The 12,383-nt window shown below is 48.3% G+C and overlaps 1 protein-coding gene across 1 annotated transcript in view; it reads left to right on the forward strand.

The window, feature by feature from the left end:
• The window catches only part of KCMF1 (potassium channel modulatory factor 1), a 459,539-nt gene that overhangs the window by 181,459 nt on the left and 265,697 nt on the right, over positions 1-12,383 (forward strand). The window contains exon 5 of the mRNA XM_069236813.1: positions 11,406-11,580. Coding sequence (XP_069092914.1) covers positions 11,406-11,580 — 175 coding nt within the window. The remainder of the gene's footprint in view (positions 1-11,405; positions 11,581-12,383) is intronic.

Genomic DNA, 12,383 nt, shown 5'->3' on the forward strand with positions numbered 1-12,383 from the left:
TTACCGATTGTACTAGACATATCGAATTCCTGCACGCACCGACAGCTGTTTTAGCAGCCATACCACATGCAGATCTACTACTTTCTAATAGGTATGTACTAATCTTTCTACTCCTGTCTTCATAGTCTACCTTAGTCTCACTTTTTGCTTTAGCCCGTCCTCTTTTTTCATGTTTCTATGTCTGCTACTCTCCCTTTTCTCTGGCCTCTCTCAATCCTACAACACTCTCTCATCTAGTACAGTTCACTTCATACCAGGCGTGTTGACAACATGGTTTCTAGATACATAGCATTGTAGACTCAATCTGTCTGAGTCTTCTGTCCACAGTTGATATTTAGTGACCAGTTTGCTTCGCCGGTCACTCTCACTTTTTATGGTTTGGGTCCCTTTCACTTTACACGTATCATCTATGCCGTGTTCACTACATGTTTACTATTAGTCACTTTGGAATCTTCCTCACACAATTACCTGACTGGCGCACATTAGATTTGATATCCACACATATGCCCATATTTTGCTTTCCTTACTATTTTACAGCCTTGATGAAGTCACTTGTGTGACGAAACACGTGTTGGCTGTTTCTCCATGATGACACAACCATCTCTAAACACCTACTAATAAAGACATCATCTGCCACACAAAAAAGGACTTGAGACTTTCTTCAACTTGATATTTCCTGTTACCTGCAACACGTCACCAGGATTACGTTTTCGTGCTATACTGTTGGACATTATACTCTGTGTGCTGTGGCCTCCTTGTCCCATTTTGTCCTGGGGTACTCCTAGTACCCGTATGGTGCCTATCGGGTAGTAAGGCACCTGGCCAGTTTGCACCAGACTTTTTGCTTTGTACGTTTATACCTATTAAGATACTATATGCTTACTGCCTAGAAGTGCGGCGCCTTTCACCCTTACTACCCCTATGTCTCTCCCCTCAAAAGGGGCAGCTTTCACCGACAGTAAAGGTGGTAATGAACCCGATAGTGTGAAGTGAACCATAATGGATGCAAGGGAAGATGAATGGAAAGATTATGATGCAGGGTGCTCAAAAGCAGTTTCCACTCTCTCCACAGTAATCAGGCACTAGTGACACAGGTTTGCAAAAAAAGTTCACTTCACCACGTGGCTAGAAGAATAGGTTTGATTACCTCACTGACACACATAGAACACACGTGGCTTCTTAGTAACGATTGCCCATGTTGTCACCAGTTGTGAAATAATCCAAGAACATTGTTTGTATAGATTTTTAAGAGCAGTTAACATAAATGTCAGAAAATAAAATGGAAGCCAGTACTCTAAGACCCAGTCCCTTTGGAAACTGTGATTAAGCTGACTGATGTGGTTACGGCTAGAAAGTAGGTTAGGGAAACAGGGCTGTCAGTGGTCAAAGTGAATGAAAGAGCAGAGGTCATGTGCAGAGCAAATCAGCCTACACTATGGCCCTCATGACATTGGCGGTAAATTCCGAATCCCGCCGTGGTGACTGCCGCCAACATACTGCGGCGGAGGCGTACACCTGTCTGCCAGATTATGACACACACACAAAATCAACTGAAAACAGCCACAACCACAAATCCGCCACACCCACTGAACATGATAAACTGTCAGAACTACCACCCATTCAGTTACGCCACCACTACTACGTCCTCCAAATAATGACCCATGAATCACCACAGCGGACATTCAACAGCAGCAGATAAGGTCACCCAAATACAAAACAAGACAACATTGTCAAGAACAACAAAAAAAACACCGACACAAATACACCCACCCCACACACCCACCAACAGCACTATAAAACACAAACCCACATCACCCACAATCTTTTGCTAACATAAGACGGCTACACTTTGCGACGCTAATCCAAAAGAGAACTGCACACACATCACAACTACCTATTCATCCCACACGTGCCACACACCCCACCACATCACACATCACCCTCTGCATAACCTACACACACACACACACACACACACCACGCAACACCCATGTTCCCACAAAGGCACCCCCCATTTCACTGATGAGGAGTTGCGGGTCATGGTTGTGGAAATAGTCAGGGTAGAGCCCACAGCTGTTTGGGGCATAGGTCCAGCAGATATCCATTGCCAGGAAGCGACGAAATAAGGAAAAGGTGGAACAACCTACTGGGGAAGGTGTATTCCATTGCAGCAAGACACCAGCTCACCATCCTGACGAATGGTGGTGGACCCCCCACCTCCTCCCCCACAGCTGACAGCATGGGGGGGGAGCATGTCTTGGCAATCCTGCAACCTGATTGACTCACTGGAGTAGCTGGAGGACTGGACACTGGTGAGTCAACATTTACTACCTATCACCCCCCCATACTTGCATGCCACCACCACCCCTCACCCCGGCACCCATCACCCCACTCCATCCCACACAGTGCACCACCACAATTAACAAACCTAAGTGCCAAGCCCTGCATGCCATACCCATTACATGCACATCCCTTCCAGCCCTGCATATACACCCACCACCAATGCATGCACAGCATGGAGAACTAACAATCCCACAATCCATCACCACACTCAAACAAAGGTGGCAGGGCAACAGCAATAATATAGGCGAAGATATTGATGCAGAAATATGTCAGACATCTAGCATAATACACAACTTACATCACCACAGGTGCCCCAGCCAATCTCAGCCGCAAGGAGGCGCCACAGCTACCCAGTCCCCCACCAGAAGATGCCCCCAGTGATGACAGCAACTCTTGATGAACTCCCTGGCCCATCAGGGACCACTGGTCAGTCGGCTACCCCAGCCCACACCCAGTCCAGTACAGAGCCTCCCCCCTCGGAATCCAGTACCACTGCAGCCACCCAACATCCCCAGGCCTCTGTCCCAAGGACACGTCAATCAGTAGTGTGCCCACTTGTACAGGGACCCCAGTCCACACCTCACTGGCAAGACAATGAGGGTTCTGGGGTCAGTGGCAGTGGGCACACCATTCTGGGGGCACAGGGGACCGGGGCGGTCGGAGGACAGCTGTTCATCTGGGGAGGACAGGCCCAGGGAACCGACTGCCCAGGAGGCACTCACTAATGTCCTGGGGGCTTACCAACAATCCCAGGACGAGATGGGTCAGGTGATAAACATCATGCAGGAGAACCAGCGGCTGCATGGGGAACACCACCAGGAGATCAAACAAGAATTGCAGGCCCTGAACACCACCACGGTCTCCACTGCACGGGTGCTGGGTGATATGGCCAACATCACGAGGGGCTACACAGCACACCATTGGGCCCTTTCCACTAGCCAGTGTACTGACCAGCCCTCGACATCTGCTGTAGCTAGTGGACAGGAGGCCCTGCCACAGGACTCGCGGGCAACCAGCACCCCTCCCCCTGCAGAAGTTGAACCACCCCACAAATAGTCCCTGCGACCCAGACAGACACCAGTGACAGTTACCAAGACCACTGCCAGGAAATGAGGCTTCCTGAATGTCCCCCTTGTGTTCCATTGTGTCACCTTGTCCACTTTGAACTGCCATTGCTCCCCTTCCTATGGCCCCTTGGACACTGGACCTGTGCTACAAACAGACTGGCCCACTACACTGGACTATTCTCAACCATCACCCCACTCTATTGCACTTTGCATTGTATACAGATTTTCAATAAACACCCTTGGACACAGCTTGAGTAATAGTGCTTCAGCTGAAGATAATGTGAAATGTATTGAACTGTAATGAACTGCATGATCCTATGTAAATGTCCAGTAATATGGTGATCCATCCTACAAATGTGTCTAACGGGGATGCTGTGACGAGTTCGTTCCCGGCACTTCAGGCATCTCCTGTTACCAAGATAACCACCCGTGACGTAGGGGAAGGATGCCCCGGAAGCAGAGACAGAGAAAAGGTGGCAGAGAGCTGCGGGCCCGAGGAGAAGGAGTTAAGCGGGGAGTGAGCAGAAGGAGCGGAGCAGGGAGAGCGAGCGGAGCAGGGAGAGCGAGCGGAGCAGGGAGAGCGAGCGGAGCAGGGAGAGCGAGCGGAGCAGGGAGAGCGAGCGGAGCAGGGAGAGCGAGCGGAGCAGGGAGAGAGAAGCGGAGCAAGGAGTAGAGCGAGGAGGCCAAGCGGAAAGAGAAGCAAGAAGCAGAGCGAGGAGAGAAGGTGACGGAAAAAGGAGGGGACGAGAAGGGAAAAGAAGGAAGAATCCATAATTCTAAATGCCAACAGCCCAGCCACGTTTCAGGAGGAACGTGGCTGCACAAGAATTCTTTATTTTTCCTTCCCCGAGGTACGATGAGTCCCACCAGAAGAGACTGGTACTGGAACCAAGAGGTCTGCTAGTGAAAAAAGAACCAAGAGAATAAATGAAACAATGGCTAAACTTTACCTATAAGATCGCTAAACCAATAAAACTCTACTAATTATATTGCACCCGACCCTGCAATTTGTGTATTATAAAGTAAACCACTTTCAATTCTGCTACAGCGTCTCAGCAGTCTGTAAACATAACAGCATTACACTGTTGTAACCACTGCAACATCTGCAATAAGGGAAGACATAGGTGACAGTCAGGTGGGATGCAAAGGTAATGACCATCACTATGCTACAGCCACAAAGCACAACACTAAAATGGAAAAATGTTTAGTCCAGCAGTCTTACCTGAGTGTCATTGGAAGTACTGCTGGATCATATGTATCCTGTTGTCCACATCCTCCTCCTCACTGTCCTCAGTTTCCACTTCTGCCACAGCTGCGTTGTCACTGCCCTTCCTCCTGCAGATAGGGCACATGCCGTCTGTGGGCCAAATTGTGCAACATGCAGTGCACAACAACAATCCTGCAGCCCTTCCCAGGGGAGAAGCATAGTGATCCACCTGTCAGATGGAGGCACCTGAACCTAGCCTTCAGGAGCCCAAAGGTCCTTTCAACAATCCTCCTGCTTCACCCATGAGCATCATTGTACCTATTCTCAGCCCCTGTTCTCGGATTCCTAACAGGGGTCAGGAGCCAGGACAGGTTTGGGTAGCCAGAATCACCTGCAAGAAGTGAGGAACACACATTAGCCCTCCACAGTGGCATGGGGTATGACTCCTGAATGCATACACTGACATTTGTTGGGTGGGGACTCGGGCTCGCCTATAAGCCACACTATGTACCTCTGTAGTTGTGCCATTAGCTGTGGGACACTGCTATTCCTCAGGACAAAGGCATCATGCACTGACCCAGGATATTTGGCAGTGATGTGGGAGATGTGCTGGTCAGCAAGGCACACCATCCAGACATTGAGTGAGTGGAAACTCTTCCTATTCCTGTACACTTGTTCATTGGCTTTGGAGGGTACTAAAACAATATGGGTTCAGTTAGTGGCCCCAGTAACATATGGTATATGTCCCATTGCATAGAATCTAGCCTTCACAGTGAGTAAATCATCTACCTTGGGGAATGTGATGTAGCTGCACATGTGTTTGACCAAGGCTGCCAAAACCCTTGCAACCACAATAAAGAACATTGGCTGTGACATTCCTAGAGCCAAGCCCACTGTCACCTGGAAAGAGCAAGTTGCCAGGAAATGGAGCACTGAGAGTTTCTGGTACAAGAGGGGGTATTACTGTTGTGCAACGGATAGCAAGTAGCAGATCAGGTTCCAATTGTTCACACAGCTCTGTGATTGTGGTCCTGTCCAGAGGATAGGTGAGTATGATGTGCCTGTCTTCCAGTGTAGCCAAGTCCCCAAGGGTTTGTACACGGGTGCTCGCCGCCTCCTCCTATTCGTCTGCAGTGGTTGGTACTTAAGGGACCCAAAAGTAAGAAGGGAGCGACAACAGGAACCATGAACACACTACAGCATTGTACACCGAGCATGCTTGTATTTTGGACACTGGAATTGTCTAGGTGAGTACATTCAACTACAGTGACGCAGTATTTAATCTGTACATGTGTACTAGCATTAGAAAATGGCATCCACCTGTCCTGCATGCAGGGACAGGTGGAAGTGACCTCACTCCGCTGGCGTTCACGTCATGGAGGCGGTCTGCTCTGCTGTGCAAGTCGTCATTGGCTAATATGGCCCTCTGTGGAGTATGGGAACCAATGATGATCAATGCCAGCGGTGACAGTGTTCACTGCCGCAGACATGACCGTCATTTTATTTCTACCACTTCACTTGATTCCTGACTTTCCAGAGGACGACATCTCCACTGCGTGTGCTGCTGTGATCTGTGTCTGGAACCTGCCATGGCACATGCAACAGGGGAAAGAGCCCCAGCCTTCACGTTGGAGGAGTTGGAGAGGCTCGTGAATAGGGTCCTGCTCCTGTATGGGCAGTTGTATGGACCTCAAGACCAACAGGTAAGACCACCATGGGTACTTTAAATGCAACATGACTGCATGGAGATGTGTGTGTGTGTGCTGGCAGTGTGCCATTTGGGTGGGGTATGGCTGGTGGCAGTGTTAATGCAGAGGTACAGGTCATGTGTGCGCCTGATGGGGGGCTAATGCAGTTTGTAGGCCGTATATGTGACAAGCTGGATTGTCTGGTTCATGTTGTCCCACTGTTTGTGTTTTCTCTGCAGGTCAGCACCCATCAAAAGAAGGGGTTGTAGCATGCCGTCGCCAAGGATGTGTGAAGCACCCACTGCAGGAAATGGTGGTAGGACCTGAGACGCTGAGCCTGGAAGACCGCGGAGGCCCAGCTGGGGAGAGCTTCCCAATGAGGGAGGGTTGCCCATCAGAACCTGACCCTCCCCCCCCCCCCCCCAGGTGGCCTGCATACTGGCGATAGCCTACCCAGAGCTGGATTGGCGCTTGAGGGCATCACAGCAGCCACAAGGGGTGAGTACAGTGTATTTGACAACCATCTCTGTTGCCTAGCATGGGATATGGATGCGGGGTACTAGTCAGTGGATGCCCCAGTATGCCAGTTTAGACATTGCTGCGTGGTCCAGCTTAGGTTAATTGAGTGAAATGCATGTTTTTGATAGCTAGGTAGCTGGCTTTCCATGGCAGACAGCACTTAGTTGGTCCCAGTTGGTGTGTAGCTGGCAGTGTTTGGCTCCTACCTGCTGTGGTACTAAGCTAGTGGTATGCCAGTGTGGTCCTTACTGCCCATTCTCAGTCTCCATGTCCGACAGTGATGTGTATGTCAGCTGTGCTGTTGGTGCTGTGATTGTCCCTTTCTTTCTCCCCCCTCTCTCCTTTTGTCATCCTGTCCATGTGTGCATTAGCATCATCTGGCGAGGGAGCAGGGGCACCAGCGAGTGAGGGAGCTGCAGCCCACAGGAACCGGTAGGCAGAATCCACTGACACCGAGGAGACCAGTGAGACGGGGCAAGGGGAGCACCACAGTGGGGACTGGAGGTGATGCCACTGACTGATTCCTCATCCGATGGGAGCTCCCTGGTGGTTGCGGATCCCTTTGGGACCACCCCAGCTACAGGTTCTAACGTCAGCACCACCCTCCCAGTAGCCGCCCACCAAGTTGCACGTGCCTGCTCACCCAGGAGGGTGGGCATGTCCTTCGCCCCAGGCACCTCGGGCCCTGTCCCAGTCAGCCCTGCTGCTCTCAGTGAGGAGGCTATTGACCGCCTGAGTTCCATCTCTGTAGGACAGTCAACCATAGTGAATGCCATCCAGGGGCTGGCATCCCAGATGCAGTAATGCAATGCCTTCCTGAAGGGCATTCACAATGGCTTGGTGGCCCCACAGAGATCGTTTCAGACTCTGGCCTTTTTACTGACGGCAGCCAGTGTTACTGTTTCTTCCGTCCCCCCTCCAACTACCACTTCCCAGTCCCAGTCTCCTCACACTAACCCATCCCACGCACACATTCAGACAAGCATGCACACAAAACATCACACAAAACTCGCACAAACACAGGCACTCACACAGCCAACACACAGATGCACACACATCATCATCCACTGCCTCCACTGTCTCTCTCTCCCTCCTCCTCCTCCTCCCTCACAGTCACATCCGGAATCACACCTGCATGCACTTCATCAACCATCCCGGAACCTGCCACCTGCACAGCCTTGCCCACAGTCACCACAACAGCAAACCTGCAGACATGCACTACACACACCGCAGGCGTAGTCACCACCACCACCATCACCACACCCACTTCACTTGCAGACACCACTGTAACATCCATACACATGTCCTGTTTGTCTTCCCCCACCCTGTCGGCCCCCCCCCCCCTCCAGCAACACACAAACGCTCGCACTCAGACCCCCAACAGCCAACTACCTCACACGCACACTAGGCATGCACCTGCTCCCAAGTCCAGCAGACCTCCTCCTCCTCCTTCCACAACCATTCCCTTTACCTCCTCCCACATCCCACTCCATTGGCCCTAAGAAGCTTTTCCATTCTCCCCTTGACCTCTTCCCTCCCCCCATCCTGCCCGTAAGACTTCCTATCTCCCCCCGCCCCCAAGCCTGTACCTGAAGCACCTAGCCTGACACTGTACCACCTCCAAAATTTCCAGCTGCCACTAAGGGGCACATGAGTGTGACGCCGGCCCCCTGCTCCAAGGACACTCCTCTGCACCAAAAAAAAGGAGTGCCAAAGTGTCGTCCCTCCTAAACAAAGAACCGAGACCATGGAGCCACGTCCAAAACCTAGGGCCAAGGAGACCTCCCCTCCCTCCCTCCTTTGTGTGCTAGGCGGCTGCACTCCCCATCGTCGTCTTCGTCGGCATTGGTGGTACATCATTGGGAAGACTTGCTGGTCTGGTTCCATGGCGGCCGCGGACTCCTCTGTGTCGCTGGAGGTGTGTCGCCTTTTAAATGATGTGTTTCAGCCAGGCTTTGGTGTCGTTGCTACTGCCCTGGAAATCCTGGCAGTGTGCTATGTCATAATATGGTGGGCGGATCCTTGTCTTCCGCCTGCCTGTAGGTGGCTACCGCCGTGTTCAGTGGTTGTACCGCTCTGGCAGTTGGTATGGTACATTGGCTGTCTATGGGAGGGATCACCGCCGTGGTCATTATTTGGTGGTTATTTCCGCCGGCCTGGTGACCGTACTAGCGCCGGCATGTCGGTAACCTGACCGCCAAGGTCATAATGACACCTATGTCTTTTGTTCTAGCTTAAGGCTGCTTGTTTGCTGTTGCTTTCAAGATCTTTCGTTTTAGAACAGTGGACTTGCAGGCTGCCCATTGCTTACAGTTGATTGCTGTAGGCTTCCTTCCTGTTTGTGTGTTTGTCCCTTCCCTGGAGCCTGGACACATTGTTTGTGTCCTTCCACTGCTAATTATTAAGGCACAGTTTTTTTCTTTGTATCTAAACACTCTGTGAGAGTGCTTGCTTTTCACCTGTGTCCCTCGTATACTTCTCCCCGCTTCGTGTTGCCACAACCAGGTCTCCTGAAGCAATATCGTAGCATACTGGCGACAATCTCCTAGAAGGACTCAACATCCAGCATCTTTCTTAAACCATGTATGTTCCAGGAGAATAATGTGAGATTGTGCAAGGAATTTAATTTCTAATCTATCATATTCTACATCTAGTTCATTTAGTATCCTTAAAACTGCGTAACAATTCTCATCTAAAGTTCTATTGTTCCACCAAACATTCTCAATCCTTTGTATTGTTACTGTCCGAGTAGCTTCACTTTCATTATGGACCTTTTGTAATGGATGTTGGATTACCTCATCAGATGATGGAAAGTAAACTTGGTTAGTCCCTAACGCTGCATGGTTTTGTAAAAATTGATTTGTTACTATAGGTGTGGATGTGATTTCATCCGTGGATACGAGTTTAATACCTTAAGTGAAGAGCTCTTTCTCCGCCGTGTAAAGTACGTCCTTAACCAACTTTTGGTATTTCTTTTTCTGATTTAGTATTTATAAGCCCCACCTACTTTAAATCAATAGAAGAGAATGCTTTCTAGGAGGAAAGTATGATGGAGCTTGCAGTATCCTACAATGGTGTAATGTTCTAATTTTTTTATTACTCTTACAGAGCATAGTATAACCCTAAGGTTTTCCTCTGCGTAATATCTTACAGAGGTGGCTGGGCAATAGTTAACAATTATTCTCCTGCTCTTCTATGTATCATTATCTAGTGGAGCTGGTTGAATAATTATATGCCCCTTGATGTAAAGCCTCTCTTTTTTCCCTTAATTATAGTTAGTTACTCCAGATATTGCTTTGGTTATCTGGGGCAATGGTTTGTAATTCTTAGAAGCTCAGCCAAACTTGGTTCCCTTTTCTTTAGTCTTGTTTGCCCACAATTCTTTCTGGGTTGGCTGATCTAACAACTAACTCCTCTAGTGTAGTTAGTGATAAATACATATGGATGATTTGGTTTACCTCCAGTCAGGGCTGAAGTTTTTCTCTTTACCATACCTACTTTCCTTTTTCTTAGATGATAGATTAACAAGGGGTGGCCCAGTCTCTTCTGGGCTCTGACCAGGGCAGACGGGCCCCCTCTTGCCCCAGTTTTCACGCACGTCCTGCGCTGCAGGAGCATGTGGGGCTCTTTGTAGCCCTGCTTAGGCTCAGCAGTGACTGCTTCTCCTCCTTCCCAACACTAAAGGCATGTTCAAGAGTTAAATAAAGATAGTGTGTTGTGCTGCAGGAACAGCTACTGCAGTTTGTAGCCCTATCTGGGGGTCATTTGTGACTGCTTCTCCTTTTCCCACACGGCAGGGTGGCACAAGAAGTCCAAAGTAAAAGCAGAGGCCAAGAAACACCTGTGACTTATACCCCCATACATAGTTTGATTGTGACATATACATCACTGTCAGTCTGGGAGAGATGGAGGTCAGAGGCCTCTGGTCTCAGCAATCCAGTCCTGAATCAGTCTTCTGTAACTTTATATGATTCCCTGGCCCTAAATGTCTTCATGCCACCCATCAAAAGGAGGTGGGAGCAGATCCTCGGGCAGCAGGACTGCCAGGTTCTTCAAATGATCTATCCTTCTACCCCTCTCTCCACACTGTACTGTAGTGCCCAAATATTGGACAGAAAAAAAAATTGTATATATGAGATTTTAGGTCATCTTTCTGAGTGTAAGAAGCAACCCACCCTCTGGCACCTTGCTGATTAGATTTCTAAGTTCTGTTAAAGCACTAGAGCAGTGGCAATGCTGACGATTCCATCTGAAAGGCCATTTTAATTTACTTTTTTATGTTGAATGAAAAGCCTAGATGCTTTGATGTGATGTACACCCTGCGAAATTTGAAATGCAAAAGTGTTTTTATGACTGAAGGGGCGTGTACGATTAAGACCAAAGCATTTACCATGCTATATAAGCTTTTGTTTTGTTTCAGTCCGCCAAGTGGCTTTTCAAATCCTTCAAGCAGCCTTTTTAGGCAAGATAAGTTAAGATTACTGCAAGTTTTCCAAATAATTTCATACTTCTCCCAAGTATACCTGCTTTTTCAGTTTTATATCTTTTACATGTACATGATTTTCTTAACTCTTGGACAACGATGAATCCAGTGGTGTCAGGCATGTGCGAAGAATGTTTCACCCTGGCAGGGGTTTAGGTGGTCCTCGGGCTCGAAGGTCTAATATGCACTTTACAAGCAGTTCCACTGGTGGACTATCTTCTTCACAGAGTTCATATACTCCAAGCAATAGAGAAGCAATGGATCCTATAGCAGGTAAAAACTCTCTTTTGTTGGCAAATGTGTAAATGAAAATCTCTTATCTGCCTCCAGGTATTATTAGCACATTCCTTGTGGTTCCTTTGCCAAATATTCTGAAAATGTTCTTCAGTGTAAAAATTTGTTAAATCTAGCCATGGGCTACAGCCAATATTTCTGGTGTTTCTGTATTAGTGTTTTTGGTTAATGGTTTAGTCAGAAAAGTGACTTCTTTACTATATGTCATAAGATAGCTCTTGCACTGTAGAGTCTCATTTAAATATGTATCAGGGGCAAAGCAGCAAGCATGACAGTGATTTGTTTTCTCTAAGCTGAAAGGGACAGGCTAATTATGCCATACGCAGGGTTACATGTCAAAAATTGGTGTACATGGTGGTCTAAGGTTTTACTTTAGCGGAGAAGTAATTTCCAGAGGCCTCAGAAAATATCACTGCTAATATAGACAAAAATTAACTCATTTAGCGGTGTTATACCCATATCTATCTCCGTAACAGTCTATCAGTTGTTTACTTAAGCAATTCTGCAAGATATTAGTCAAATAAGCAATGGCTAGCCCATTCTTATTAACTTTCAAATAAGGACAACTTAAATCCATTCTCTGATGCTGTCTAACCCTAAAACATGGTTATAGTAATGTGCTCTCATTTACTTGACACTAAATTAATGCTAAACAAAAAGACAACCCAGTATGCCCCTGTAGGCTCGAAGATAAATGTATAGCAGGAAAAAATGCCACCAACGGACTTAGTTAAACCAAAAATCTATGATCATTTTACATATAATTCTAAGGATGTCCAAGT

Source organism: Pleurodeles waltl, chromosome 1_2 (assembly GCF_031143425.1).
Source record: "Pleurodeles waltl isolate 20211129_DDA chromosome 1_2, aPleWal1.hap1.20221129, whole genome shotgun sequence".
Taxonomy (NCBI): Eukaryota; Metazoa; Chordata; class Amphibia; order Caudata; family Salamandridae; genus Pleurodeles; species Pleurodeles waltl.